The sequence below is a fragment of the Heloderma suspectum genome, chromosome 3 (assembly GCF_057233095.1).
Source record: "Heloderma suspectum isolate Gila_16-S chromosome 3, 16-S_ref, whole genome shotgun sequence".
Lineage (NCBI taxonomy): Eukaryota > Metazoa > Chordata > Lepidosauria > Squamata > Helodermatidae > Heloderma > Heloderma suspectum.
This window is the reverse complement of record NC_139460.1, coordinates 154,345,368-154,370,619: the sequence shown is the minus strand read 5'-3', so window position 1 is coordinate 154,370,619 and position 25,252 is coordinate 154,345,368. Positions and strand designations below refer to the sequence as shown.

Below are 25,252 nucleotides of genomic sequence, written 5' to 3'. Positions count from 1 at the left end.
ATCACTTAGAATTACAACCCTGAATATTCTAGGGCGAAGCTTGTGAATTTGGAAATGTGCCAATGCTATGGCTATTCCTCCATGGAGGAAAAACACTGTGTCAGAAAGAAACAAAAATGAATGAGTAGAAATAGATCTCCTCAAAAATGAGTAGATCTATTTCTACTGGGGGGGGGGGTCCTTCTGATGTAGAAAAAAGTGACAAAAACTCTATTTTTAAGACTAGGTGTTCATCCAGACAGAGGGATCCTAGCAGTACCAATCAAAAGACGTATAGCTCTTCCATCTTTTCCTCTGGAACAGATTATTTTCTGGTAAGAAAAAAGATGAAGAAGTGGGAAAAAACAGGAGGCTTACAAAATGAAGACAACCATGTCTGGACCTCCTATAAAATGCCATGAATGATGGAGGGCAATTGCACAATATCTGGAAGCATCCCAGTTGGATAAATATCAAAAAGGTAGCCTTATAAATAAGTCAACAAAAGTTACTAGTGTGAAAAAAAAAAGCATTAGCCTTCTAAGAGGCTAGAAGCCTGCATTTCCATGTTGGTCATGGAAGGAAGCCACCGCATCCAGTTACATGGAATCAAAGGCTACTAGCCTCTTAGGGCTAGTTAAAAAAGAAAAGACTTCTACCAAGCAGACTGGCAGAGGAAGGACAGATAACTGTGGGCCAGCCACTGCATTTCCATGCTGGTCAGAGAGAGAGAGAAAGACAGCAAGCGAGCAAGAGACTTTACTTTCTTCTGTGGCTAGCATAGAAACTAAGTGGGCTAGTGCAGGAGAAATGGAGCGGTGTCTCCCTCCTCCAACAGCCTGTTCATTTGCCTGCACAGAATTCCTGGTCACCTATGACTACCAGGCGAGTTGTTAAATATAAGGCTGCAAACAGGCATGCCATATAGGAATTCAGCTTAGAAGATGAGGTTGCACAAGGGTTTTTAAAACCTGATTTTAAAAAATAAAACAAGAGGGCTAATATGTCATAAATACTGATCTCATCATTTTATAGGGCCTCTTCCACTTTGACCTATTTAACTAAAAATTAAAGCACTGTATTCTTGGAACAGTTAGCACTGACATAAAAATAGGCAGGACACAAAATTTTAAGCAATTGAAAAGGAAGTAAATAAAAACATTCAACAATAGAAAAAAATGCAATTTACAAAGAGGATGGTCTTCAAGGATAGTGTTTGCTGGCCTCTAGTGGAACAACACAAAATGGACAATATGTTTTCCATCTGTGGCTCTAGGAGCGGTTCCCAAGAGGGGTGCTTGGCCTCTAAGTCACAAACCCTTTCTTGGCGCACAAAATGGATGTGCTTATGCCTCAACTCAGTAAAGTGGGAAGACCACGCTCAAGTTTAACAGACGTAGCTAAGAACAATTCTGAAAATCATCACAGCACGAAGCAAAGCTTCGTAGGGGGAAATGCTTATCAGCAGCGTTCCAGGAGCATCCTCATCAAAGGGGCAAAGGAGGGGAGGAAAAGAGTCAAATGACTGGAAGGAGAGATAGAAACTCTCAAAGCAGAAAAAGCCCAAACAGCCTAAACATTCATTGTGCTCCTTGTCACAGTGATGGCTCTACTTTAAAGGAACTGCACCCTCTGGATGGCCTGTCACAATGCACAGAATGTCCATCAGTCCCAAAACTAAACAGAATTTCAGTTTCTCACAAGCAAGCCAGGGCTACTGCTTTTTTACATGGGCCCTTTTTCGAACCTGGAGATACTCTCTACCTGGGGGAGCAAGGAGATGTGCACCACCTCCTGTGAAGCACACTGAAACTGTTTCCTTTCCCCGTAGGCACACATGTTGTTGAGTCTCATGACCCATAGCGATCATCTCTGTGTAACACAAACGCCATGTATAAAAGCAACCCTAAATGTATCAGGCTTTGACCAGAACAGGTTTGTCTGCTTCCGCGCTTGCCGTGAGCCAGAGTAGATGCGACAGTGGTAGACACCTGGTCTCTTCTCTTCCATCCACCCCATTTACATATAAATACAGGGATGGGATTGCACAGAGTAAAAGGGGGCAAGCAGGAGGGAAGTGCTGAACCCGAACCCTCCCACGCCTTACCTCCCCTCAGTCCACTGCTCCAGGTACTTCCGTCTTTTCCCAGCTCAGCTCTAGTACCAGGATCAGAGCTGTGAATGAAGAAAAGTGACTGGAGCAACCAACTGCAGGGAGGAAAGGTGGGGGAGGGTTCAGCACTTGTCTCCTGAATGCTCCTGGCGATGTTGAACACAGTGTTCATATCTTAATAATAGTTCCATTGCATACAGCAGGGGTGGGCAACTTCCGCGGGTTGGAGAGTGACTTTTCACCCCCCACATCTAGGAGCGGCTCCCAAGAGGGGTGCTTGGACTCTAAGTCATGAGACCTGGGGACAGAACTGGGGAAACCTACAGTTGTCTGGCAGTTCCACATGCCTAGGAACTCTGGCAGCTATCAACAGCCAATTGTTACTGCTGGGTCTCCTTCTTTAAACTAACAGTGTGCCATTTTGAAGGAACCAATGGAGTTTTATGACCCAGTTCACACGTAGTAGTGGCTGCCCCCACTTGGGGCTGTACACAGCCACCAAAATTTCCATGATGGCAAAATCTTTGCATCCAGGGTAATGGCGCTATTCGCATGGTGCAAAAGATTTCCTACTCATCACTGTGGTATCCGTATTTCTGCTTCCAATTTTCCTCTGAAAGACAGCTGACATGGAGTGGGACTACTTCAAAGAAATCCATTCCAGAAGCCATCTAGAAAAGCTCTCTCACACAAATATATTCAACAGAACCTTCCCAGTCCACATGAGAGAAAAACAAATATTATCATCCATGTAGCCAAACCGGACTGCTTAGCTGCACGGCTGGTTGACAAAGCTACCCACCTGTTTTTAATTCCTTAATTCTGCAGGCTAAATTTATTTTTCTAAGCAACAGACTAATTCTACTTGAAATGGCACTATACTGTAGCTTTACATGACATCCTGCTTTAGCATCCTCAAATGAAATTCCTAAATTATTCTATCCATACCCATCCCCTATATAAGTTTCATATTGTAAAAAAAAGAAAGAGAAAAAAGAAGCAGCAGCAAGCACTAGAGAATGTTGAACCATATTTACATAGGCAAAGAAAAAGCCGAAGGCCCCTAAAACAGTCCACATTATTTATATTGTAAGGCAAGGGTGGGCAGGCTGCAGGCTTATGGGAAACACTTTGCTTTTTTACTAGAATCCCAAGGTCCACCAGGTGCAAAATGGTGGCTCAAGAGGGTTGGCATACATACAAAATTAAAGAACGGAGCACCTCTGAGCACCTACTCAGCCCCCCAAGAGTTTATTTTCAGTATCAGAATTGAGCTTACAGTCCTCGCACTCAGAAATCTACTCCCAGTTTCCTCGAATTTTGTTAGTTTCAGCAGCCTAATTTGGGATGGGGGAGCCTTAACATTGTTGCTCTTTTCAAACAATTGGGGATCAGAAACGCTTGCTAATATCTATGATCTACCTTCTGCCCATCCCTGTTGTAAGAAATGAGGTTTTTGAAACTGGATTACCATAGGAGCCCCTGTGATAAATTAAAAAAAGGAGGATGAACATCTTGCCATTTAACTCCAATTTTCCACTGTTTATTCTATGCATGGCAAACCTGGCCCAAATATGGGTAAGTGCTTGGAGCAAGCCAACAGAGTACACAACCTACGATTCCCAACTAGAACAGCTTAGACGCAATCAAGATGCCTTAAAACGGGCCAGTGCTCAAGGCTAACCAGGTCCAGTGCCACCACAAAGCAAGCTCAGGCAGATGCCGTGGGCCCCCTCCACCTGGGCACTAGGCCTGGGGCTGACAAACAGTTTTGCCCTGGAAAAAGAGATCAATTACCATTGGAACCTGGGAAAGGCATCCATGGACACAAAGCACATGAACAGTGCAATCCTATACCTGTCCACTTAGAGAAGTAAGTAAATCCCATTAAGCTCAATAGAACTTACTCCCAGAGTAGTATGTATAGCAGCCTTCCCCAAGCTGGGGCCCTCCAGATGGGCTGGATTGCAATTCCCATCATCCTCAGCCAGCTTAGTCCAACCTTTCTGGAGGGAGCCTGGTTGGGGAAGGTTGGCATATAGGATGGTAGGCAAATTCAACTAGGAATGTTGGAGAAATCTGCAACGGATTCAAAGGAGTTTGGATTTCTCTGAATCCAATATGCGGATTCCGCAGCAGACAGGCTTTTCTGAGTCGTGCCGATTCCACGGAGCAGCGTTCTACTTTTGTAGAAAGTCATACAACTTGTCATTTTTATGCTCCCAGTTTTCCACAGGCCCCAGCACCACACACATTCAAAAGGGTCATTCTATCATTGTATAACACAGGAGCTACCCAATGGAACACACTTTGGATGTCTGCAGCACATCACCCTGTGCCCATTTCAGCACCTTCCTTCAATTATGCCACTGTTGAGGCTTCTTACTTACCACTCTTTTAAAATCCTCTTCCGCTTCATCAAACTTTCCCTGCTTAAGCAGCAGGTTCCCCCTTTGTAGCCTTGCCTAAAATAAAAGAAACACTTCTGTAACACACAAATAGCCAGGGTGACGTCGTAGTTGGAGTGCCAGACAAAATCTAGGGAGATCCAGGTTCAAATCCCCATTGAGGCATGACTCTCATTGAGTGACTCTGGACCAGTCAATGGGCAGGTTCACCTGTCACACTAAGCCACCCTGCGAATAAGCTGAACAACGTACGGTCTGCCCAACAAGCCATCGGGCTTGAGGTGGCTTGTTCTCCCTCTTCTCCCCCTCCCCTCCAGTACTCCAGCTGTCTTCAGCATGTATCCCGGATGTCTTTGCGGCAGAACCCGTATTGTCTCCTTGCCCCGGCCCCCTCCGATCGTTAGCCCTTTTCATTTGCCACCTTTTTTTCCAGTGCTTTGGGAGTATGCAAATGCGTTCGTTATTATTATTATTTCCTGTTCTTACACGAGTGTGCAAGAGCATATTTTTGCTTGTACAATATGTGCAGCCCTCCCTTGTCAATGTCCTTGTATGTTGTATCTGTCAATGGGAGCACCAAAATGGAGCAGGTAACATACAAGGCAAATGACGTGAGACTGTACATAGGCTCATTCATATACACTTGACAAAGGCTGGGGGGAAAATAATAATAAAGCAGAGAAGGAACCCATTTGCACAGTCAAGAAACACCGAAAAAAGGGGCGGGGGGAGGAATGCAAGAACAGTAAGTGCACCAAAGGGGGGGGCAATATCTCCCACTTGGCAATGTAATCCTCTTGCTTTTAAGTGCTGAACTGACATTTGTCAGTGTCCCATTCAACACATCCCCAAGTCTCCAGCAAGTCCAGAAAGGGGAGATATTGACTCCCCCACCTCTTCTCCTGACTCCTTTTCTGAGCAGTTACTGCAGTAACTGCTCCACTCGCCTGTTTTGTTTTGTTTTTAATTCCTTACTGTCGCTCTTGCGCAAGTGCACAGAAGCGACTGACAGTTGCTGGGCATGTCGTGCTAGGTTCCCCCACGTTCTACTGCTCTCCCATGATTTTGACAGAATGGGGAAATTAGCCACACTGCCCACTCCTGATCGAAGAGAAGCCCTTATTCTAAGTGTAACAAACACAATCACTGAGTGTATATACAATGCAGACTTCCAAAGTTCTATAGCATCTCCTGTTTTAAAAACGTTAATTCTGCTCAAAATTGATGACAGCTTCAAGTCTCTAAATGCTTTGATATAGAATTTCCAAACACTAGAAACATTGGCATTATTATTTATACAGTGGCATCAGTGTACATGGTACTTCACAGAGTAGCATAAGCAAAATTCTGTATGTCCCAGTCATTACAATCAAATTTTGAAAACGGGAGAAATCTACTTAAGTATCCATCTTAAGAATCTGAATGACTTAAGACGTCATCCTTACACGTACCCTAGGACATAAACAGATTCAACATAGGCTCAGGTTCTAACAGTACTTCAGCTGCCACGGTTTCTAGTTATATAGGATACCCACAGTGGAGTTGTGTCTTCGTTTAAGACCCAACAGTCAGTCCCAACTCAATGCTCTCTGTTTGGTAATCAGAGCCTGGCTATCCCATCAGTCTCTGAATTAACACTTTGAAAAAGACTGTACTCCCTGGGAGTGCACATTTGCTAGCATGCTAGTCGACATTTAACCTCTCCGAAGTCATAGGATAATAAAAGTTTTCTGCCAGATTATTCCACTCACCGAAAAAGAGAGACCCCCATTTAAAAGGCAACATAAAAACAAAGATGAAAAGTCATTTTCGCCCCCCCAGAAGGAATCTTTGGGAAGGATTGCTTACCGACGTGAAATCCTGCTTTAATTCAACCACCTTGCTTAAGTCACGAATGGCAGCTTTAGATTTGCCCATGGCTAAATAGACTGTGGCTCTTCTGTAATAGGCAAGGTAGTTATCAGAGTCCCCTTCTGCAAGTGAAGAAGTAGCAATCAGAACATCGCCTCAAGCCAGCCAACTCTTTGGATACAACTAAGCAAGCAATAAGGAGGAATAATGGCACCATTACCGGAAATTTTAAACAGTTTGACACCCATGGTTAATTAGCTGAAGGTGCATTTCCACAGGACAGCCATACTTTGTATTACATGCATTTGCACGTATGAACCCGAATGAACATTTAAAATATCATATGCATGTGGCAGCATTCAGCTTCCAGGTGACATTTAAGGGGTTCCAAAGGTGAGTATCTAAGTGCATTCCAGCTGTGGAGTAAAGCCAAGCCTCCTACCTGCTAAAGCTTTTTATCTCAAACTGCAGGCTCGCATTCAGAAGACTGTTTTACATTTTTGGTCTGGCTCCTGCATTTCTCATTCATGGAGGGCCCAATAATCATCTTCTCACTAGAAATCAGCAGTGGAATGTTCCTCTAAGCATCCCCATTAATTATGCTGATACAGCAAGCAGAGACAGAAAGGCAGCAGAGACAGAAACATACTAACCCTTCCTCCTTATTCCTATTCAAGACAGTGAGGATTTTACGGGACTGTGAACTCAAGTAACAAACGTTCATCCAGCATTAAGGATGCTGCATTTGAGAGTGGGTTTCTCAACAGCTGCAACCAAGTGCTTGAATTAATGGAAGGGGTGGGGGGTGGGGGGTGGGGGGTGGGGATTAATTAAATCCACAAATCCAATTCCTGACTCTCCCCAATTTTAGCCAAATCATGCCCACCCATAATCTTCTATGGAGCCATCACAAAGTAAGTGGACAAGGTCTTCTCAGGCCCACCTCTAATTCAAGCACTGCTTTCACTGTGTAGGTGACTGAATTTATACTCTGTTGGCAATATTACTTATCCCATCTGCCACAATTTTTGATTGTTTGGATATATGCCTTTTGCAGCCTTTGGAGGGAATTATGTATACCTTTAGAACCAAAGACCCCAGAGAATGGATAAAACATTTCAGCATCCTGAACTGAAATTTAACTTTTGAATCAAATACCCCAGAGAATGGATACAACGTTCACAGATTCACAAAACCAAAAGAACATTATTTGCTACCTCCACAGTCCCCCCCAAAGTAATCACTCAAGTGCTACCTTGGAGGAAAATAAATTAAAGTTAGATATGGGGCAAAACTGCCAATTCTGAAATGAAAAGATTGAAGATTCATCAGTTATTCTCTGCCAAAGATCTGGGCTTTGTGATTAAAGATGCAGGATCACAGCTACTGCCTGCTATTGATCATCCCTAGCATCTCTTTACATCTAAAAAGAATCCAAAACTTCTTATCACATACATAAAAGCAGCTCAAGGTTTGGTGCACAAACCCTTTCTTGGCGCACAAAATGGATGTGCTTATGCCTCAACTCAGTAAAGTGGGAAGACCACGCTCAAGTTTAACAGACGTAGCTAAGAACAATTCTGAAAATCAACACAGCACGAAGCAAAGCTTCGTAGAGGGAAATGCTTATCAGCAGCGTTCCAGGAGCATCCTCATCAAAGGGGCAAAGGAGGGGAGGAAAAGAGTCAAATGATTGGAAGGAGAGATAGAAACTCTCAAAGCAGAAAAAGCCCAAACAGCCTAAACATTCATTGTGCTCCTTGTCACAGTGATGGCTCTACTTTAAAGGAACTGCACCCTCTGGATGGCCTGTCACAATGCACAGAATGTCCATCAGTCCCAAAACTAAACAGAATTTCAGTTTCTCACAAGCAAGCCAGGGCTACTGCTTTTTTACATGGGCCCTTTTTCGAACCTGGAGATAATCTCTATCTGGGGGAGCAAGGAGATGTGCACCATCTCCTGTGAAGCACACTGAAACTGTTTCCTTTCCCCGTAGGCACACATGTTGTTGAGTCTCATGACCCATAGCGATCATCAAACGCCATGTATAAAAGCAACCCTAAATGTATCAGGCTTTGACCAGAACAGGTTTGTCTGCTTCCGCGCTTGCCGTGAGCCAGAGTAGATGCGACAGTGGTAGACACCTGGTCTCTTCTCTTCCATCCACCCCATTTACATATAAATACAGGGATGGGATTGCACAGAGTAAAAGGGGGCAAGCAGGAGGGAAGTGCTGAACCCGAACCCTCCCACGCCTTACCTCCCCTCAGTCCACTGCTCCAGGTACTTCCGTCTTTTCCCAGCTCAGCTCTAGTACCAGGATCAGAGCTGTGATTGAAGAAAAGTGACTGGAGCAACCAACTGCAGGGAGGAAAGGTGGGGGGGGGGGTCAGCACTCGTCTCCTGAATGCTCCTGGCGATGTTGAACACAGTGTTCATATCTTAATAATAGTTCCATTACATACAGCAGGGGTGGGCAACTTCCGAGGGTCGGAGAGTGACTTTTCACCCCTCACATCTCCCCCCCAGCCGCACTTCTACTGCTGCCACTCTGCCACACCCCCCCATTGGTGGTTTGCCAAATTTTGGCAGCAAACCACAACAGAGGCTTAAAGGGAACATATTTCGCTCGTTTTCAAGCTAAATTTGTCCATTTTAAGCTTCCATTGCAGTTTGCTGCAGAAATTTGGGGGCAAACTGCCAATTTTTTGGCACCAGAGGCCGGGGGGGGGGGGAAGGGGACATGTGGCCCAAAGGTCACATGTTGCCTACCCCTGACATACAATTTGGGCCATGGTAACCTGTAAGCCAAATGTAATACCGGGGCCTCCCTACAGAAGCGTGAATCACACTTCGAGCACCCAGAATCCACAGCTATCTGGGAGGCTTGAATAAGTCCTGCACAATTCAGAACAAAGACTGTCATTTCAGCACTGACACTCTTCAATCTGCCAAGACTATCTGAGTCTAAAGTACGTATCGAGAGCTAACGTTACCAAGTATGTACTTTTAATTTACAAAGGCCCAAAACCACCTCTGCTGAGACAGGTACCCAGTTCAGATGTAACAATCCCAGTCTAATGAAACCATGTTCCCGCATACTGTTCACATGCCCACTTTCAGTGAAGCTATCTTGGTTTCTTAAACCACAGTTTCCCCAACATCCAACCTAGGAAACTGTGGTATAAAGGTTCCCTCCAAGCCAGGATCAGATCCATCTTTGCAGAAGCCAGATGTGCGAAGGAAGGGGCATGAGGGCACACAGCTCATTCCCAGGCTGATAAACCATGGTTGATCAGACCAGGATTGTTACATCGAAACTGAGACAGCATAGGCAAATTATGAGACTTGAACCTCAGTTCAAACTACAATTACTTGCAGATATAACTACTTCCGTCTTTGTTTCAGTTGGGGATGAACAGGCCCGACATTGCAGGTGTATTTCAATGCATTCACTTGGAGTTAAAAGGTTAGATCCATAGTCATACTTCAAGTAAACCTGTTGAAATCAACAGGACTTAAGTTAGTCATGACTTGCCCTATTGATTTCAATGGGTCTACTCTAAGCAAGACTAAGTTTGGAGTCAACCCATAAGAAGGGCATATAGAGAACAAGCCATAGAACATCTACCAGTGATCCAGAATAGAAAGGAATAACACAAGAGGCAGTTTGATGCTTACTTTTTACAATATTACATATCAGCAAGAGGGATGGTACACAGAGGACAAAAAGGGTTTTGTTGCAGAATAGTAATTGCACAGAGTTCACCACACTGGGGAGAGAGAAAACACCAAGAACCACTACATGACAAAAAGTAAAATACTCCCAAATGGAATTCAGCAGCCTTTAGATACATACCTATGGCAGCATGAAAGTGAGACAAAGCATCTGCTAGCTGCCCAGCAGCCAGCAGCTTCTTTCCCATTTCAAGTTGTTTTTCTACTTCTGGATTTATACCACATTCTGCTCCTGAAGGAAGAAAAATTTTTATGTAAGAAGCTGAATGGTTATTTTATTTACATTTTTTTTAAGTATACACCATGAAGTTATTAAGAGAACATCAGAACTGACACATGAATATCAGACCTTACCGGTCTGGCTGCAAACCCACAAGAAATGCTTGTAAAAACCACAGAATTTCCACCCACCAATAGCCCCAGCCAGCATGCCCAATGGCCAAGAATGTGGGGAGAGGTAGTCCAAAACAACTGGAGGTCACCAGGTTGGAGAAAGTGGCTTCAAAGAGTGGTACAAACTGGCTTAGTGCATAAGCAAAATGAGCAGCTAACTTTGAAGGCTGGAAATTTAGGGATGGGGGGGGGGTACAGCTCCGTGGCAGAAGGCCCTAATTCAGTACCTTGCATCTCTATTTAAAAGGATCTTAGGCAACCTGGCTGAAAAGACCTCCATCCGAGACCCCAGATGCCCTCCCAATCAGCCTGCGTTCCAACACTGTGGTGGATGCCACTTGCTTTATAACTATTCAATTTGGTTTTTACTCCACAGATTCTGCAGCTAATAGTTATCTATGATCCTTTATTAGGGCTGCAATCCTATACACATTATCCTGAGAATAAGTCCCACTGAAGAGTGCATAGGATTGTGCCGTTGCTCTTTTATTAATGCAATAAAATCATCAACAGAGTTCAACACACACACACGAGTGAAAATAGACATGGTGATGTTGCACCTTTTGGCGTAGTGCTGATTAGAAGTATTTGACATAAGCATCTCAATAACAGCTATTGAAAATGTATATGGTTTAAATAATGTATGGGAATCAAAGTAGGAACAGTGTACAGGTGATGAAAATTGAAACAGGTTGAGAAGGAACAAACTGATTTCCTTCAGTTTGTTAAAATGTGTGTGAAAGGAAAATCTTATGAATCCAATATTGGGACTTTCAGCCTTCACACTTCTATGACTAGCTCAAAAAGCATGGTATGCCACCGCAACGTTTTTCTGCTACTGGACTATATACCTCAGGCAAATGTTCATATTCAGCACAGGTCTGCTTCAAATGCACACTGAGATTGAATTCAGAAAAGGGTAAGAGGAAAATGCAGCAGCCAGACAGATATCAGGGACTAGAAGGTCTGTACATACTACACTTATTCTGGCCCGATTGCACTGGCTGCCTGTACATTTATGAACCCAGTTCAAGGTGCTGGTTTTGACCTATAAAGCCTCATATGACTTGGGACTACAATACCTGATGGAGCACCTCTCCCAGTATGAACCTACCTGTATACTACGCTCATGCTCTGAGGCCCTCCAGGTGCCTCCTCCGAAGGAGACTTGGAGGAGGGCACCAAGGGAGAGGACCTTCTCAGTACTGGCCCAATTATGGAACACTCTCCCCAGTGAGACTCACCTGGTGCCAACATTTTCATCTTTTTCGCACCAGGTCAAGACTTTCCCATATACTTCTAGATATTTGACAGCATATGATAAGTTTTTTTTAAGGGTCTTGAGATTTCTGTTGATTGTTTAAAATTTTTACATTTCTGTACATTGCTTTTATGTTATTATATTGTATTTTAGGGTTTTAATCTTTGTAAACCACCCAGAAAGCTTTGGCTATTGGGCAGTATAGAAATGAAATGAAACTCTGCTCATGCACTGGGCCTTCCCCACCAATCCGCTCCCACCGCATTCTCCTGCAATGCAGACTGGTCTGGAAGGCCAGAGCAGGAGACCCTCTGGATGCGTAACGGGGGGACTGGTGGAAATCACAGCACTTTGCATGGTCAGAAGTGCTTTCCATTCATACAAGAGACTTTCTGGATCCTAGCCATGGTCATCATCCCTGCATCATCTTGCGACTTGTACATGTGAATGAGCCATCCTGGATCTAATGCTATGAACAGATCTTTAAGATCAGCTCACATCAGCTCCCACACAATGATTACCAATGGAGTCAGTTCACATATTCAGCTGCAAGTCATTAAGGGTTGTAAGAACATGCTCAGCTTTTGAGTTCTTCTGAGATGGCTCTCCTCCCAGACCCACCAGCATCTGATGTGCATTTGGCGGGAACCCTAGAGGGGGCCTTCTCAGTGGCTGCGTTCAGGCTCTGGAACTCCTTCCAAGGGAAACCCATCTAGCCCCTTGTTGACATCCACGCACCAGCAGCAAATAAAAACCTGACTATTTAAACAGGCTTTTGGCCTACTGAGTCAACTGATCTTATTTTCTGCCACTCTGTACACAATTTTAATTTCCATCTAAGTTCTATTTAACTGGTTGCTGTTGTTTGATTATTATGGGTTTTTTAAATTACAGTATTTAGTTCAGAGATGAAGGACAAGATGGCACCCACACACATACACATTCCACCTACAGAAGCTGACTAGACTGGCAGTTGAATCTTATTCAACACTGGTGACTGGGCAACATCCTCCATCTCACATGAAAGCTGCAGGTTAGCTGAGGGGGCACGCAGCAGGCCGCACATCCTTCAGCAGAGGGGAATGGCCAGGGAGCAGCCACCACTGCCCCCTCCACACCACACATCATCTGCCACCTCAGGCAACCACCTCACTCTGCCTAGTAGTGGGGCCAGCTCTGATTTACTATGTGTTTTATGGTACTTTGTTGTTAGCTACCTTGGGCATTACACATAGAAAGGCGGAAAATTTAAATTTCACAAATGAATATGGTTTGGTTCAAACATGCATTCCATCAAATGTATAAAAGTCAAGCGGTGGACAAGGCGAAGTCTCCAGAATAAGTAACAAGCGTCACTGCATGCCTCTAAGAATGCAAATATTGTTAAGAATGTGCATATTATATCAAGCTATTGTGTATTTTCCCTTCCTAGAAAAAAAGCATTTACCTTCTAAGATGGAAAATAACTACAGAAAAGCATTTAAGTTCCGCCCCTCTGTTCATGAAATATGTAATCGTCACAAGATGCATAGGATTAATTTGCTTTGCTGCCCTCACATGTGTGGTATGCTTTCAATGGGGCAACCTATGCTAACAAATATAGCAACTTTCTAGCAAGTTACATTTAAAAAGAAAAGGAGGAAGCTAGGGAAGAATTTTTTCTTCTTTCTTTTTGGCCTTGCACTGATTTCCAAATCAAAGTTGCCATTTTCCAGTACAAATAACTTTTCCCCTCTAAATGTTCAACAGACTCACTGAGCTCTGACAGCCAATATGATGATATTCTTCCCCATTTCACGCATCATCACAGACAATAAAAACTCTGGAGGCCAAATTACATTATATCTGCGCAATCTCTTCTTACCTCATGCATGCCCTCAAAAAATATGAAGTGCGGTTATCTGGGTGTTATTAAGAGAAAAAACCGAAAGCAAAGTTACACAAGTGTCTACAGACAGTCTATACCAGACTCTATTACTTGAGATGAGTGAGCTATAAAGAATTCAACTTTATCTTACAAAACCAGAGTCAGTGTTTATATAGCTAGAAATTATACATGAGTACATGTATGCGTGTGTCTCAAAGACAAAGTACAAAACTTCAAAACTGCAGTGTTATATATACACCCGTTAAAGGTAAAGCCAATTTATGCATGCAGAAGAAACACATACTACAGCACTGTTGAGACTGTCCCACTTTAGATGATGTTCAGGGGGTTACAAGCCTACATGCTACCATGTGTACATGTTTCAGAAAAACTCCTTGCACTTAAAAAGCTAGCACAATAGGGAGAAAAGATTATTAATCTAGCCTTTTCGCTGATGTGCTAGTTTACTGGTGCCGTGTCTTAGTGGAGAATATGAAACTCCTTCCACCTAGTCTGAAGTGATACATTCCATCAGGGCTGTACCACACATCTTGATCCTAAGCATACCTCTTTAGAAGTGTCATTTTAATTTTATTCATGTTTACTTCCAATGAAGTGTATTTAGCACTGCAGAAAAGCCAAGTGCCAATACTAAGAACAATTATTTATTCATATAACATATTCTTAGGCTACATTTAAGGTTAAAGAAAGTGATGTTCAAGATAAAATGCAGTACAAACACCAAGTAATTAATAAACACCATTAATAAAAGCCAATTCTATCCTGATGTCAGGACTAGGGAGCTCCATGTGTGCATTAATATACCACAATTATATTACTAAACTATGATACCATGGTATTATGTACTTTCAGGACCAAGTGCAAAGGCCCATAACCCATACAGTCCTCATAACCGTGGCTGCTCACCAAAATAAGCACAAAAGGAAGGAAGTAGAGATGTGACAGGACATGAAAAGAATATTGTGGCCACTGCAATTGTGGAAATGTTTTCTAACTGCATTTGTTATTGTCCAGGCCACAGGTTATATTTGTCCATGGAAATGCATATCCAAAACACTCAACATATTGCACTGACGTCAGATTTTACTAAGAGGAAAATTCTTTGCTAGCATATGATCATCATCAGAATTTCTATACTGGTTTTCCTAAATCCTCAAAGAGCCTCACACACATTTTTACATCCTTACAGCATTCCTGTGACGTAGGTCAGCATTATTACTTCTCTTTTACAGTTGGCGCAGCTGAGCCTGAAGGAACTGTACCTAATGTCACCCAGAGTGTGGTTAGGAGAGCTTTGAGCAAAACAGGAAAGTAAGAATTTAATTGGACACTTCCCAGCTCACAGGCTGAAATCCTAAAACCTACTTCCTAGACAGTAAGGCCTATTTAATTTATTTATTATTATATTTATATCCTGCCTTTTCCCCTCTTTCAAGGAACCCAAGCCAGGTTACATGGTCCTCCTTTTCTCCATCTTATCCTCACAACAACCCTGTAAGGTAGGTTAGGCTGCGAGTCAGTGACTGGCCCAAAGTTGCCTAGTGACTAGAACCCAGACCTCCAAAGTCCCAGTCCAACATTTTAACCACCACACTACATTGGCTCTCTCCATTGAACATAACAGTACTTACATCAGAGTATACTATACATTATATAGGCTTGCACTGTAAACAACAGTACTATACCATCGTGGAACAAACGCACCAGGACCACAAATGTATCTATCTTCTCTCTAACAGTGACAAACGTAAAATAACAGAGAGCCATGCCTACTACTGGCACATTTTGAATCCGTTCTATCAGCAACAAATATCCCTCCCATACCGCCACCCTATCACATCTCTCTTCCTGAGCACTTTCCAGCCCCATCAACTGGCACCGCCCAACAGAAGTCCAGTTTCGTATTCTATATCCCGTTTTAGACCCTGCTAACCCCAATCCCCGCTTCAAGGGCAACCATCCCTCCCTCACCCCCATTACGCCTTCCCTGGCTTTCCCAAAGACTAGTAGTAAGCACCTTCCTGCCTCCCAAATTTGAGTGCCCCCAAAAGTATCCTCACATTTTCAGTTCACTATGTAGAGTAAGCACCCCCTAACTACCAACAACAACCCCCATCCCCAAAGAGGACAACTACCCCTGTCTTTGCTCCTTCTCACAGACTGGCGCTACCCCCCTCCACCCGGTCACCGTGCTACTTCCCGGATAGCAAATGCCAGGGCTTGTCCCCAGCTCACTCCCGCCTGCCCCACAGCAGCAGCGCTTCCTCCTCACCCTCGTAGTGGAGATCCCACAGCACCAACAGCAAGGGCAGCGCAGACCCCAACTTGTTCACACAAGCTCGGGGAGACACCATGACTAGACCACTCTGTCCCCACGTGCGCCACCCGACCCACCGAAGAGTTTAGTTCGGAACTCTGAAACTCTCAACATTCTAAGAGTTTCCCTGGGGTGGGTCGTGGGAGCCGCTGATTGGCCACACCGCCTCCCGTCCCGCCCCTTGCTAGAGGAACGTGGAGAGCAGAAGAGGCTACTGTCAAAAGTCCCCGCCCCTTTCAGTTTGAGAATGCGCGTTACAGGTAGCTGACGCTGGAGTCCACGTAATCATGCCCACACTTGGTGCTAAAGTCCTTGTCACATTCACTGCGCTATAAACACAACGAATGAGTTTCATTTCAGAAGGGATGATTCCACAGTTATTTTTGAAAGCTCCACAAAGCAAGTGAGGCGGTACCTTTAGCTGAAGAAGCAAATGTGAGCTTTTCAGTTACACCGAATGCTTCTTCAGGTAAAAGTTTTCAAAGTAAAAACTTTACATTTTGAAAGTTTAAAAGATGATGCAACATGCCAGGCTCTTATTTAACGTGTTAACTAAAAAATGTGCTTAAAAACAAGGGTCCCAATCCAGAAAAACCTGTCACACAAGTCTGAAATAAATCAATTGGGCAAATTGGTCGCAATTAATTCACACATTATTAATTTCAAGAAAACTTAGGCTCAACTAAGGCTGCAATCCTATGCCGACTTACCTATGCCCATTGAGTTCAAATGCATATGGTTTCAATTTAATTTTCTGGGTCAGGGCCAAAGTGTAGGAAAGTCTAGAATGCAGCTAAATTATTCGTATGTTCATATTTAAACCATCCTGTTCTTTTTGTTAAAAAACAGTCACCATTGCCAGATTAACATCAGAATACCATGTACTATCTTTTAAAATGTGTGTTTGTAGTTAGCAAAATTTACTTTAAGACAAGTCCTATATAGCTCATCAACTTGTGCTTCCAAGCATAGAATTAACATTGGCTTCTCAATAAAAAGGATTACCTGAATTGCTCTGTGGTTTTTGTTCAGTGTGACTTTGCTACTAAAACTTTGTTCATAAAAAAACCATGACATTACTGAAAGTTTGAACCCTAAATTAGCCAGACAATATAACAAGATGACTGTGCCCTGTCAACTTGCTAGCTTAGAAAGCTCAAATAAAACCTCATATTTATCAACATTTGAGGCATACATTCAAGGCAACAATAAATTAAAGGCACCAAATGCTGCTTGATTAAATAAAGGATTTGTGCGTTTTCCCATTGTTATGGATAATATGGCCCTCTGTTCTTTTCTTTTGCTGTTTTGTTTGTCCTATCATCAGGACTGGTTTTTGTTTTTTAAAGCAACAGGGATTCTTTGATTTTATAATGGAATATGCAGAGAAGAACCACTCTGACGTCTGTGAGCGTATGTGGATAACAATTAAAAGCAATTTTTGCTCTTAGAAGACGACAAAATTATTTGGCTGCTTGTTTTGGTCAACATGGGGATTACTCTTTTCTTTTTAAAATTTTGTTTAGAATATTGCATATTTAGCAGTGCAATTCTACACATATCTATTCAGGAGTAAGTCCCAGTGAGTTCAATAGCTCAACTTCCAATAGCTCAACTTCCAGCATGCTGGCTGGGCCATGCTGGGAGTTGTAGGACTTTTTTCTGCCTAAACACACACAGGATTGCACCCAAAATATACTATCCTCATTACCCTCCCCACCTTCAAGACCAGGGAGAAACCAGAAAGTGCATATACTGCTTGGATAACCAAACTGTGGTTACACAGGGCAAGCTCAAGACTTTTTGGTACCTTACAGAGCAATCCTGGAAGGCAGGATGGATCCCATAAGTTAAGATGGGGCAGAAGTGCCTCCAGTGGAATGGAACTCCACATACACTGCAAAGGCTCCTAGTACACCCAGAGAATGCTCAGTGGTGGTGTTTCAACCAGGAGCGGTAGGCCCCCAAATGGAGCAAAATTCCAGGGGCATATAGGGGGCAGATTGGAGGCACCCTTTGATCCACTGAATCCATAGCCCTTCATTCTACCAAAAAGCCCCAGGATTGGGCCCAACAACTATCCCACTGATTTCAATGCCTGGGGGGAGGGGGAGAAAGGGGACAGACTGAACATCTTCCTGGATTCTTTGCAGAACCACACACACACACACACACACACACACTCTTCTGCTCTAGATAGATGGTGTGAGCTGGCAAGGCTTCGGAAGTTGCGGATCCACCACTTCACTCCCCACTCCACACCACTTAGGATTGAACTGGCCAGTAGAATAACCAATGGTGCTTGGTCCCTTCCTCCCACTAAATAACTTTAATCTCCCCTAATTTTAGAACCCAGGATCATTCAATGAAGCTACATGGTGGAAGAACATGGACAAAGAAAACAAAAGTAAGTTATTCACAAAGCAAAATTCCCACAACAACAATTCTGCTGCCATAAGGCCCAGTGACAGCTCCCAAATGAGAAGGCTTTAAAAGGGGAATAGACCAATGAATGGAATATAATGCAAACAATGGCTGCTAGTCATGATGCCTACATACCACCTCTAGGATCAGAGACAGCATGCCTCTCAAGACTTGTTACTGGGTATATAGACCAGTTCCTGGGAGAGGGCTGTTGCCCACGTGTCCAGCTTGTGGGCTTCCCAGAGGCATTTGGTTGGTCACTGATGGAAACAGGATGCTGGACTAGATAGGCCTTTGGTCTGATTCTGAAGGACTCTTCCTATGTTTTTAACCAGGGCACAATTAACTGGGAGCTGCAGAGAAGAGAGTAGTTCTCTTGTACAGCCCCTCATCATGTAAAGAACTTCTTGGCTGATTTTGCCCTTGAAGGCCAGCTTTGTCTGTTTCCCACTCTGCTACCTGCCTCATGACAGGATCACTTCTGATGCTGGTGAAGTCCATATTAATTGAGTAAACCAGGGATGGGGAAAGTGTGGTCCTCCAGATGTTGTTGGCCTGCAACTCCCATCATCCTTCACCATTGGCTATGCAGACTAGGGCTGATGTGACTTGAAGTCCAACAACACTGGAAAGGCCACGCATTTCCCACCACTGGAGTAAACCTCTGTTTTCCCAAGTGCAGGCATTTTAACTGACTTGGAATAAAAATCCCAATCAGGCAAGAGGAAGAACAACAGTCCAGGGCACAAACCAGAGGGCAGAAGGAAGGCACCATGATTAATCTGAGGATGAGTTTCTGTCCTAAGTAAATTGGTTACTGTGATGAAATGGTATTTAGTTTTGTTGTTTAATTGTATGTTTGTAAGTTTATTTGCATAATTGATGTATTCTAACATGTCCTTTCTCCTAAAGGCTATGGTAAGGGGCAGGGGGAGTTAGAATGTTCAGATTTTGAATGGTGTCTCCTGATTGGCTGTTCCTTTTTCAGTTGGGAGAGCAAGGGAATAAGAGGCACTTGGTTTTCTTTAGAAGATTAGATAGGGACTGGCTTTCTGAGGGGTAGGATTAGGGCTCTGGGCCCTAGCTTTGGGGGTGGTTAGATTCCTCTAGGAGGTGGAGGGAGGTATATTTATTATTTTAAAGTTTTATTATTAGAAGGGGTAGAGTAGGTAAGGAATTAATAAAAACCTGAAACAATACTTTTACCACATAAAACTCAAACTTCATTGGAACATCTTATACCTTGTAAATAAAGTTTCATTTTTTATTTTTCTTTCAAACCACGCCATTCTCAGTCTCATTTGTTACCAGAAAAAGGATTAGATGAAACTGTGAAAGAAATAAGCCATAGCCTATAAATGTACACCCACTTACCCACACAAAAATTGAAGGTTCTCTCCTCATGAGGAGGGTGGTGGCAGCATCCTAATGAAAGCTCATAAAAAGGTTTTCTTAAAAAAAAAAGGGGGGGAACACAACAGTAGTGGTTACTGAGGTTGTAGTTGATGCATTCCTTCCACACATACTCACTCTAACGTATTCTCTCAAGGAAGAGGTTGAGAGAATATAAAGGTACTGAAATTCTGGAGCTGGAATTTATACTTGGTGTTGTAAAAATATGATATAATAATCACAGTGGGGGAAGGGTGATACTTCACAGTTACTATCACCTGGTGGTTCACTCTCTTCGTCTCAAAAATTACCTAGATCTCACAGCTCAGGCCACAGTACATTTTTATTAGTCTTGAAGTTGCCACAGGTCTCTAGTGATTTTACTACACTTCCCAGTGTATGTCATTTGGAGCCTTCCCTGTGGAAGGAAGTTTTTAACTTTGGTCAAGCACAGTAGATCTCTACAAGATCACAAGGTTGTTCTGGTTAAAAATCGAGCTCAACAGGTTAAGCGTCCACACCACCCGCACACCAAGAAAGACAAATAAATATAATCCAGGGTAGAGAGCTGGACCTAAGCTTCTCAAAGCCAGGATACCTACAGTAATATAAAATGTGGTTTGACTGAATTGTAGCTTTGTAAGGCAGTGACACAATCTTTTTTGTTCTATTCACTACACTTAAGTAAAGTTAAATACCAGTCAAGGGTATCTTCAAACTACTAATGCTACTAACATCCACTATAGGCCACTAAAAAGATCTTCATAAACAGTTTTTCCTCGCAGATAAAAGATCCTCATAAAATAGTCTTTCCTTGCAGCCAGCACAGAAAGCACCGTGCTGGCTTGGCCTCCAAGGTTGGGAACTAGACCTTAGAGAGGGGGAAGAGGGGGTATTTCGGTGGGTGGGGAGGGGAGGAGACTGGAGAGGCCAGAATACAAGCTATCCGGAGCCTCTGCCAGGCCTCCTTCCTTCCCCCCTCTCCAAAACTTTCGCTAGACAGGCAAAAAAAAGCCCATCTAGTGGAAAATGCAAGGTAGGAGGACAGGGCAGCAAAAATTGCCTCCGCCACTCCTCCTGCCCTACATAGGATGCTTGTAAGCCTCCAAGTTTGGGGGCTTTCATTCATCGAAGGCTCCATGCACAAACCACAGTGGTGTCTGTGAGTTCATTCAGCCAACATCCTTCTTTTTAAAACCATTAGCACTAATGTTATCATTAAAGTAGTGCAAAGCCAATCCTATCCCGTCCCAGATTTCAGGTTAAAGTTTTGAAAACGAAATAATCAGTATGGCAGCTATGCCATTTAACAAAACAGGCTTTTAAATAGTTTAGGGCTCAATCCTATGCAGATAGGCGGCCGCCTCCGAACGCGGAGGCAACCACCTATCCAAAGCAGGGCAGGAGAAGCACGGAGGGGATCGTTCCCTCCGCCCTCCTCCTGCCCTGCCTTTTCAGCTAGACAGCCAATTGCGGCTGTCCAGCTGCAGAAGGGCTGAGCAGGGGAGGAGGCTGCTGTGCGACACATCGGATGTGTTGTACAGGCATATCCACCCTCGCCCTGGAACACCCCTTTTCGGCCGCTGCACACTCCTCTTGCAAGCACGGAGGACGGGGCTGTTCTGCACTGCCTCCAAGGCAGCGCAGAAGTGTGGGGAGGTCGGTTCTCTGGGAACCGACCTCGGAGAGCAGGCTCCGAGGTCAGTTCCTGGAAAACCAGATATCCTATGGCTGTCTAGCTGCTGTCTAGCAGCCGCAGGATTGCTCTCTCCTTCTATATGAACCTGCTTGTACTAATGCAAGTAATTTAGGAACTGGCAAAACTTTGGAGGAGTTTGTTTAAAAAGACCTTTATTCTTACATGAGAATAAAATCAGTCCCTCTGTTACATGGCTACTGAGGAGTATTGGGATACCATATTAACCACCCAACATGTGTTTTGGGCTGCAAACAGGGGCATTGCTAGGCACATAAAAGATTTAGGGTCCCGGCTCACAGGACATAAAAATCTGCATAAATTGTGCATATGCTGGTTTATATCTATATATATGCAAATCTAGAAATAATTACTAGGATTTATTTATATTTCAGATGGCAAAGCCAGCCAATTAATTTCTCATCCAAATCACTTCAAATAAAATAAACACTCCACCTCCAGATCATCCCAAATCAGTTGTTTGTATTAAATGAGAATTAATTTGCAATTGCTCCTTGACCCTTCTCCCACATTGGGTGGGGCAGATGGATATTAAAGTATGGGGCAGGGAGGCTTAACCTTTTTTCTCCCCAGCTGTAATCTCCCTTGAAAACTGCCCCCTGTATCACAATTCAACTAATAAGAAATCTTCCACTGGCATGAGTGGGTACTCGGAGCACTGCGGAATAGATCCGGGGCCCTGGGAAATAGTTTTGGGGCCAGGCCCACATGGGCCTATACCTTACCTCGCCATGGCTGCAATCCTGCACACTACAAACCTACGCACATCCATTCCACCGTAGTCAGTGGAAAGAAAGTGCACACAGTTGCAACCTTTGGGGGCACAATCTATCCAAAACTGATTTAAGCTGAACTCAGTTGCTTCCTTTCCAAGAAATAGTTGGATCCAATGTTAGCGCTATAATGATCCCATAATTCTTTTATTTTTGCTCACCAGCACCAAAAAGGACGTTTTTATTCTCGTACATATACGACGATTCTCACCCGTCTAGCAACTTTGGTTCCTCCAATAATCCAAAGTGAGTGATATACTGATTCCAGAATTACCGTAGTTTTGCTCACCAAACAACAAAGGGTCGTTCTTATTCGCAAACATATACAACGACTCTCGTTCCCCGTCTAGCAATGTTGGTCCCTCCGATAACCCAGGCACGCTATATTACCAACGATCATCCCATCTTCGCGTCTCAACTCGCCTTTTCTGCTTGCAGATAATAGGATTAGCTGAGCCGAAGAAACGAGGGGCGGGGGAGAGTGAATCAAGAAAGGGAGCGGGTTTGGCTGTAAAGGGAGGAGGAAAGAAACCCGATCCCCTCGGGGATGTGCGGGGAGTGGGGAGAGAGATCGAGACAGCGGGAGGCGGAGGCTGCGCAGCTCGGTCGCAAAGCAATCACCCGCTCTCCTTGCTTAAGGAGGAGCCATCAGGGAGCGTGGGAAGGAGAAGGGGGCTACCCGAAGGACTAGAGACCTTAGGTCTGCGGAGCTTCTCTCTGATCCAGTAAGAGGTGAGAGAATCGGAAATCCCATAAGAGGGGCGTGGGTGCTGCTGCAACTCCTGAGCAAATGGCATGTGAGTCTTTGTTATTGCCCTGGAGTAGAATGATGTGTAAAGGCGAAGTGTTAATGCTGCTGATGAAAAGGAGCAGGAGATTCGGGACCTACCCCTTCTCCTGTTCCCTGCACGCTTGCTGCGCCTCTATTATTTGGCTTCGGATGCTTGCGCATCTTATCCAGCAGGGGGAGTCACCTTTGTTTTACCAGCTCCCCCTTGGAAAGTTGCTGTTTTTAAAATGTAGACAGAGCAACGAAAGGGGAGAGTTGCTTGCCTACTCTCTAAGCGCCCTCAAGGCCTGGCTGTCTCCTCCTGGTTTCTTCTTTTTCACTCGATCAGAAACTTGTTGCACATCATGTATTTAACACCGGCATCAGATTCCAGAGCCACATCTCTTCTGCCAGGGTTTCGGTCGGTCTTGCTTGCTAAAGTCCCTCGGAGTCGCACGGAGTTTAGCCTGTGGAGGTGAATTTCAGTCCCAGTCGTATCCATGTTTCCTCAGCAAGCCTCAATGTTTTCAATAGAGTTCCCAAGTAAATTTGTTTAGGATTGTTTTTATAGCACAGAGTAAGTTGTGTAACTTCTTAAGAATTGTACATATTAGAGTTGTGTCAATATTGATTAGGTGGATTAATTGACTCACACTTTAACTTGCAGATTAACATTCCCTCTCCCATCCACCAGTTGTAATTCAAATGAAATTGTAATTGAAGGCAGGCATACTGATGTGCAGGCAACCCAGACTTGGTTGTCTCCACACTGTATACTTACTCAGAAGTAACTCCCATTGAGTTCAATGGGACTTACTCCCAGGTCAGTGTGTACAGGATTGCAGCTAAATCTTACCTTTTCTTCACTTTTGTATCCAATGCTAGTAGATACTTTGCATTTCTGAGTGAAACCACTATAGTTTCCTTCTAGACAGGCTCACGCTTAGCTGAAATACAAAGTCTTGTAGCCCGGTAAAGACTAAAGTTTATTTAAGTATAAGCATTTGTGGACAAGAACCCATTTACAGTTCAATCCTAGGCATGTCTTCTCAGAAGTAGGTCCCATTGAGTTCAGTGGGGCTTCCTCATAGGCAAGTGGGTATAGGATTACAGCTTTAACCAGATGCGTTTTATGGAAAGCTGAAATCTTATCACAGTCATCCTAGTTTTGCTATGCTGATTCAATATCTGTAGTGGGGGAGGAAACCATAGTCTCATTTAAGGCTTAAATAAATAGTCTCAAACCTATTGATAAATTCTAGTTCAGCAATTTCACACTGGTTCTTTTGTTGAAAAATGGCAACTTTCAGGTCAAGAACAGAATGTCCTCTCAACAGTGGTTTGAACTGAGATGTTTCCCCAGTGATTTCTAAATGTTACCAGTTTTGTTGTCGATTTTGTGTCCCTTTATTCTTTTGCATAATTTTTATTCATTTACTTGATTTATATAGTCATGACATAACACCAGTTCTCTGGACAGCTCACAAAGTAAATACAGCATTGAAATACAATGGACAGTATCCATTTTAAAGGCCTGGTGAATAAAAAGGTCTTCATCTGGCACTGAAAAGACCATCAAGGTCATGCCAGGTATACCTCAGTCTCTGGGAAGACTATTTCATAACCGGGATGCCACTACCAAAAAGCCCCTCTCCCTGATGGTTGCTTACTTCGCTTCATTTGGTGGGGGCATTTGGAGCATAAAGACTGACCTGTTTATCTCATGTAGATAACAGAATCTATTGTTGGCTGGTTATCACATATATCATTTTGGGAGATGAGACTATGAGCCCTTGATGTTGTGGGTGATGTTACTAGGTCTTGTAATAGTGTTGTCTGAATAGATATGGGGATAGAGTTGGCATCTGTGTTTTCTGCAGCATCAAGTCTCTAATAACATCGGCCATACCTCACAATTCTAGTCTACAAAGGCTTTACCACATGAAATCTGTGAGTCTTTAATGTGCAACTAGGCTGTTGTTTTCGCTGCAACAGATTAATAAAGCTACCATCTGGATGGTGTTCCCTTGAAATCAGTGTCAAATCGTCTTTTAGATTTTCCACAATACTAATGGGATTTGATTTTATTCATATTTAAGCCATTTTGGTCTAGTGTATGCTGAAATGAGTGATATTCCATATTCCTAAATCAATAAAAACATTAAAGATGGCTTTTACTTCTGCTAGTTAGAATCATAGAATAGTAGGGTTGGAAGGGGCCTATAG

At 43.5% G+C, this 25,252-nt stretch overlaps 2 protein-coding genes across 6 annotated transcripts in view; one reads left to right on the top strand and one right to left on the bottom strand.

Moving 5' to 3' along the window:
• Positions 1–22,867, bottom strand: part of DNAJC3 (DnaJ heat shock protein family (Hsp40) member C3) — a 53,497-nt gene extending 30,630 nt beyond the window's left edge. The window contains exons 1-4 of one of the 5 annotated variants that reach the window (XM_084844754.1): positions 22,469–22,867; positions 10,214–10,324; positions 6,349–6,473; positions 4,483–4,557 (exon numbers count right to left, since the gene is read on the bottom strand). In XM_084844754.1, the coding sequence (XP_084700880.1) occupies positions 4,483–4,557; positions 6,349–6,473; positions 10,214–10,280 (267 nt within the window). In that variant the 5' untranslated portion in view covers positions 10,281–10,324; positions 22,469–22,867. Of the gene's footprint in view, positions 1–4,482; positions 4,558–6,348; positions 6,474–10,213; positions 10,325–15,265; positions 15,393–15,906; positions 16,091–22,468 lie in introns of those variants that run through there. The other 4 variants (XM_084844753.1, XM_084844752.1, XM_084844757.1 and 1 more) reach the window with 4 other exon arrangements.
• The window catches only part of DZIP1 (DAZ interacting zinc finger protein 1), a 41,209-nt gene continuing 38,545 nt past the window's right edge, over positions 22,589–25,252 (top strand). Inside the window, exon 1 of the mRNA XM_084844750.1 lies at positions 22,589–22,989. The gene's annotated coding sequence lies outside the window, so the exon portion shown is untranslated. The remainder of the gene's footprint in view (positions 22,990–25,252) is intronic.